This window comes from Malaya genurostris, chromosome 1 (assembly GCF_030247185.1).
Source record: "Malaya genurostris strain Urasoe2022 chromosome 1, Malgen_1.1, whole genome shotgun sequence".
NCBI lineage: Eukaryota > Metazoa > Arthropoda > Insecta > Diptera > Culicidae > Malaya > Malaya genurostris.
In genome coordinates, this window is record NC_080570.1 from 84,964,423 (window position 1) to 84,971,029 (window position 6,607).

General features: G+C 39.0%; 1 protein-coding gene across 2 annotated transcripts; it reads left to right on the top strand.

The window, feature by feature from the left end:
- Positions 1–1,436: 1,436 nt before the first annotated feature.
- Positions 1,437–6,250, top strand: LOC131440655 (uncharacterized). Of its 2 annotated transcripts, XM_058612128.1 has the most exons (4): positions 1,437–1,894; positions 1,952–2,023; positions 2,087–2,147; positions 2,234–6,250. In XM_058612128.1, exon 4 carries the CDS (start codon positions 3,164–3,166, stop codon positions 4,082–4,084), a length of 921 nt encoding a protein of 306 aa, XP_058468111.1. In that variant the 5' UTR covers positions 1,437–1,894; positions 1,952–2,023; positions 2,087–2,147; positions 2,234–3,163; the 3' UTR covers positions 4,085–6,250. The 2 variants fall into 2 exon arrangements, with proteins under 2 accessions (XP_058468111.1, XP_058468112.1); XM_058612129.1 differs by having other exon boundaries at positions 1,885–2,023.
- The last annotated feature ends 357 nt before the right edge of the window (positions 6,251–6,607 follow it).

The following is a 6,607-nucleotide window of genomic DNA, read 5'->3' on the forward strand; positions in this document are numbered from 1 at the left end:
ACAGACAGGACACTCAAATTTGATTCTTCAATCATTTTAACGGTCATTTCGAATATTCCATTATTTGGGACAGTACTCACATGTGTCATGATGGCGCCACGTTACCCTATCAAAAACATCATGTCTGTCATCTAGACTGTGTTTATTTTTTTCATTTACCAACAGAGTTGCCATTCATACAGAATTACCTGTAATGTATTGATTTGTATACGTCCATGCGAATTTCATGCAGGATACAGATTTAATACATATTGCCAAAGATAAACTGAAGATTACAATGTTCCATACGTTTCATTGAAAAATGTTGGGTCAGTAATCGTGAACCAGTTGGTTCAGTAATAATGTAATTTTATTGACCCTCCGTTAACAAGCGTCGACTAGTTCCGACAAAATGCCATGGAAACAATACAAGTTAGAAAGGAAGCACACATATGTTTACATTCAGCATATAATGATTTCTTGCCACAACTGATGCTTCATGGGATGAGGCTATAACAAACTAAATAAATTCTAGACAATGGTTCTAAGTAGTTTTCACTTTCTTATTCTAAGAATCACTGATATAAAGCGAAATTTCTCAATATCGTTCATACTGTAACTTGATATTTTCCAAACATAAACAATCATTGTCATAGTTACGACGCATCTAGTGATCAGACACTTGTTGTTTTGCTTCAAAATACTCAAATTGACAGTGAACCGAGCTCATCGAGGGGTCCTATTCAAATGATACCTAAGAAATCGCAGACTACTCTATCTTGAGTTTATCTTTGATATTGCCTAAACTATATACATAATTGCGCCTACTTCTCATCCTCCAACTCAATAAAAAATCGAACCCGTTTTGTTACAATATTTACTTGCTTCTGGTCTGCCGCCACTTAATTTCGGGTGAAAACTACCAACACAATAAAAAATAGTCTAGATGAACAAATTTGAGTCGAATAAATGGTTACCCTCCAACATCAAGAAAAAGTTAAATATATTATCAACGTAATCCAATAAATCATTGTGACGATTCATTTTCAAATATTTTGATGAAATCAGGCATCCCTGCAAGCAGCTGATCGGTGTTGACAAACGAGGGGAAACCAACTAGTAAAAAAACTTTTACATAACACAAGGGGTGTACAGATAGTAAATAGTTCGCGCAGTACAATATAGGTGGAACTAGTGCATCACGAAAAATAATTTTTATTAGAATTTACTCATACTGTCATGTCTGTTAGTCTGTGACTTGATCTCGATTACTGTGAATTTCACACAGCGAAAAGTGCAAAAATCAAATCCAACAGTTCTAGATTTGCACTAAACTGAGGATATTTCCTTTCGATTTGCGAACAACAAATCCTAATAGTTCCTTAGAAAACTTTTAGAGCCATTAGAACGGCTGATTTTGTGTAATGCTCTCCACCGTTGCTTTTTCACCATGTAACCAGTGGGTACAATTTTGATTGTTGGTCTCCGCCACAAACATTGGCTAAACGCGACCTGCTCAGTTTCCACTCCTCTCTTCTAAAATCATAGAGTCTTATTAGTCTAAGGCGTTCACCAGTGTGAGTGATAGCCTTCCACGTCCGTGTTTACATGCGAGACGGATGGGTCACTCACGAAGGTAAATGTGGCAGATATGCACCTTACGTGTATCACTGCAGCGGTTAGAACTTTTTGTCGCGCAACATCCCATTCGCTGTGGTTGGTGCTATTGGAAAAGCTACCAATATTTGACAGTTTATAAAGTCAGCCTGTATGGACTAGGCAACAAAATAAAATAAAAAACATTTCCGATTTCCGATTCTGTACAAGGTTGGCTGAGCTCAGCAAAAGTTGGGAATGGTCTTTTTGTTAGTAGCACTCAAAGGAGTCAGAAGTGCGCGCGATTCTCCCGATTAAAGTGATTTACTTAAAAAAAAGTGATGTACCGATTTATTAATGTTATCCTTTCTTATAGCTTAGTGAAAATAAAAGTCAGTGAGCATTTGTAAATTTATGATACTATTGTACAGTTAAAATTAGTAATACGGTTAGTTAAATTACAAATTAAAAGTGTGTCATACAAATTAAAATATGTACTTATATCTAATAGTGTTAAAACAGCGACAAGGCATCCACAGTTAACACGAAAACGTAGGAAAATTTGTTAAAAGGTAAAATAATAAAATAAATTATGTATAGTGGATGTAGGTTAGACCTCAGCAAACACGTGACAAAATTGCTAATGTCTTCTGGGTAGGTCCCAGCGGCCTTTTTGTTTTGGGCTGGAGACTTGGTCCGAAGCCATTTTCATTTACAGTGACCAACGGAGAGAAACCTGACGCGGTCCAACCGCAAGCCACTAACAAGGCAACTCCGACCTCACTAGTCCCACGTCAATTGGTGAACTTTAAAGACAGATTCGATAAACATCAAGGCATACAGGATAAAGAGAACCCCGTGTGTTGCTTCTGAGAGATGGCGTCCCACATACCGTTGGTTGGGACAATTCCGTAGAAAATTCCAAGACTACCTACGGCTGGAACATGGTCAGTTACTATTGAAGATCATCGATCATCTCGTCGAAGATAATGCACACTACTATACCGGAATAAAAACCGCAAGTAAAACAATCCCATGTGACGTCACATAGATTTAAGAAAACCAATGTTAGGCTAGCAATAAATTTGTTAATAATGTTCAGAAAATCTGTGTCAGTTTAGTTTGAAAGGGTAGTCATTATTAGTGTCGTTACACACTAGTTTGCATCGGTTTCCAGGCTCGAAAGGGGCCTCCAGCCCTCGCCTTCGAGTGCTCACCTCAAAGAAAGATTCCCGAATTTCGCTTTGGAGCATTTGGTAAAGTAGCATTTTCGCCTATTGGTAGTCCACCTTGACCATTACCTACAGTGAATGTTTCGTTTTCCTAATGTTCCCGTTAGCAAAAGAATACACGTGGTGAGTATATGCTAGCACCGAACGTTGAACAGTAGTAGTGTGAATAACCCCTCCTCAACCACCCACTGAGCGAGTCGTGGGGCAACAAATTGGCGCCCAACTCCAAAAACCCAGAATTTTTCAAAACCCCGAACGGGGAGAGTGAAATCAGCACGCTGATTAATATTTAACTTCGTCCTCCAAACGAAGTGCATGCTTTGAGGTACAACCAAACGGTGAAATTTCCATCTAAAATGGATGTTGAGTTCGATATGCAATATAAAAACCTCCTAGTTCATCATTTAGACAAGGGTGAGATCGAATATGAACTTGCGATTAGAGGGATTGAGTTTCAAGAATTAGAGACACGCGCGGCTCTGTCTAGGCGGCTAAGAGAGCAACTAAAAACCGAGAGAGTACAGGGTAATGCGGATATTGATTTCAATCGGTTAGAGATAGATACTAATACAGAAATTTTGGAAATAGATGCGAAGGTGAAGGAAATTAAAGACTTCTTGGCAAAAAAGAAGAGTTATGAAGGAACAAAAGAAAGTTTAAAGACACGACTGGTTCATTATTTCGCGCGTACTAAACGTATTTCCGAAATCGCTGAAGATGATGACGATCTTAGTGATGTTGACGCGATATGCTCCTGCATTCGTGGAATTTACAATCAAAATTTTTCATTATTCTCCCAAAGCGGACAACAAGAAATAATACATCAAATTAACCAAACGTTATCAAATTTAGCAATCAAATCAACGCCAGATCCCGCGAAAGATTCATCGAGCTCCTCTAGTACCGATGATAATAAGGCATTTGTTACACCAGGTCGGAAGATGAAACGAAATTTACAATCGGTAGATAAAAATCCAATCCCTCTACAAAACAATTTGATTCCATGGTTCATGCAAGCTGGTGCATATCCTTGGATGTTTGGAAAACCCCAAACCAATCAGGGGGCACAGAAAAGGTTAAAGTTTGGCGGAAAGGGAAAAGAACGCAATAAAGATGACCAAAGTGAGAATTCGGATTATCGTTCAAATAAAAATAAAACTAGGGAAAAGATTTCTCGTCCTATAAAACAAAAAAAAAAACATCGCGTAATCGTATTCCAAGTTCAGGGAGTTCAACCGGAACAGAATCGGGCTGGTCATCAGACAAATCGTACTTAGATTTGAGGAAAAAAAGTTTTAATCGAGTTGGTAAACGTAGGCCAGTAAGTGATTGGAAACTGAAATACGACGGTTCCGATTGCGGTCAAACATTGATGAGCTTCATAAAAGAGGTTGAGTTCGTGGCGAAATCGGAAAACATGTCGAATAGAGAATTATTTAAGTCAGCTATTCATTTATTTAGTGGTTCCGCGAAATCGTGGTTCATGACAGGTTTTGAAAACGATGACTTCACTTCCTGGAACGAACTAAAAGAAGAATTGAAAAGAGAATTCTTAAGCCCAGATCATGACCATACTAGTGAAATACGAGCGATATCAAGAAAGCAGGGCCCCCGCGAAAAGTTCCAAGATTTTTTCATGGAAATGCAAAAAATCTTCAACTCTCTTACAAAACCATTAACCGAGAAAAAGAAGTTTGAAATTATCTTTAGAAACATGCGCGCGGATTACAAGGGCCACGCGGTTTCGTCAGAGATAGATAACTTAGCGGATTTGAAAAAGTTCGGCCGACGTCTAGATGCAACATACTGGTACAAGTATCAAACGTCTACCATTGACAATACGCGCGGTAAAACCGCACAAATCAACGAAATTAATACAGGGGCAAGGCCCAAAAATACGCGTAACCTCGAAAACGAACAATACAGATCGCGAAATTTTTACAAATCTAAATCCCGCGGCAATAACTCTGAAGAAGAAAGCAAAAGCGTAGGGAGAACCGGTAGGGAGGAACGAGTTAAGGATTCTCACGAAGGTCTTATAATTCTGCTGGAAAATTACCAACCGCCAAAAGATGGTGTTTGTTTCAATTGCCGTCTGAAAGGGCATCATGCTCGGGAGTGTGAGCGTCCCAGGCATAAGTATTGCCAAAAGTGTGGTTTCCATAACGTGGATACAAAATCGTGTCCGTTCTGCGAAAAAAACGCGCCAAAGACTGTCCCCGAGGGCCGACACGTCTAGCGTTCGTAAAGCCCCTCTCACAAAATATACAAAGTGAAGCTTTTCAGTCACTTGGTTTTGAAAAAGTACTTAGTACTGATTATATTCATACCTCAAAATTTGAAATTTATGAAAATATTATACATCTCGAACATGACGAGAGACCGTTCGCACAAATAACTATTTTCGGTAATCCCATAGTGGGCTTACTCGACAGCGGAGCCCATCTCAGTGTCCTGGGAATAGGTGCTCTCAAACTTATTGAAAGATGCAAATTACAAGTATTCCCCTCCGAGGTGTGTCTTAGAACCGCCAATGGAGAAGAATTAAACGTAACTGGTACAGTTCATCTACCCGTTACTTTCAATGGCGAGACGCAAATTGTAGAAACTCTTATCGTACCTTCGTTAAAAAGGCGACTTTTATTAGGAATGAACTTTTGGAAGTCATTCAAAATCCGTCCTATGATTGAACCGGTGACGGTTGAAAATTTGGAATACCACGCCAACTCAGGAAGCCCAAACAGAACACCCGATGTCGGGTTAGATGAGTTAGAAAACAGGCTTAATGAAGAGCAGATCGCACAATTGGAAACCGTAAAAGCGAAATTTAAAGTCGCAGACGTAGAGTTTCTTGATACTACAATCTGGATTAGTCATCGAATTGAGCTAACGGAAGAAGCAAAAAAAATGTCTCCGGCACGAACTAATCCATTTCCAACGTCACCCAAACGACAAGCACAGATCAATGAAGAGTTGGACAGACTGCTTAAAGCAAAAATAATTGAGAGGTCTTATAGTGACTGGGCCTTGCGTCTTGTTCCCGTGGACAAACCAGATGGTACTGTTCGCCTATGTTTAGACGCAAGAAAACTTAATGATCGCACCGTCAGAGACTCTTATCCGCTTCCTCATGCTGATCGAATATTAAGTCGACTGGGAACAGCCGAGTTCATTTCGACGATTGACTTATCCAAAGCCTTTTTACAGGTTCCCTTACATCCTCGGTCGCGAAAATTTACAGCGTTCTCAGTACTCGGGAGAGGTCTGTTCCAATTCACTCGCATGCCCTTCGGTCTGGTCAACAGTCCTGCCACGTTATCGAGACTAATGGACCGAGTGTTAGGGGCAGGCGAACTGGAACCGAACGTCTTTGTATATTTTTTTTTTTTTCATAAATACGTTTATTTCATAGGCAATATACATAAGTTTTTCTTCGCCGTGGCATCTACAATACATAGTACTTTAAACCTAATACATTTCGAATATCCTATTAGTATGTTGGTATTCATTAGTTAATCTAAACACTGTTTTTATCAAGCGAGTTGCTATTATAAATTACATTAAATGAAATACATTTATTTTGTACATGATCTTATAACTATTTCAGGTTTGTTTGTATCAGTTCATCACTTTTATTTAATATAAGATAGCTGGCTATTGGTTGAGCTCATGGAAGAGAAAACAATCTAACATAAAATAAAATTTAAATTGGAACTCCAATGGACTTAATGAAATAATAAAGAAGTTTCATGTAAGGAACGTCACGACAAGCAAGAATGTCGCGAACTGGGACATTGGAT

Bases quoted from the DNA above. Each gene is read 5' to 3' on its own strand.
- LOC131440655 (XM_058612128.1), top strand. From the start codon at position 3,164: ATGGATGTTGAGTTCGATATGCAATATAAAAACCTCCTAGTTCATCAT.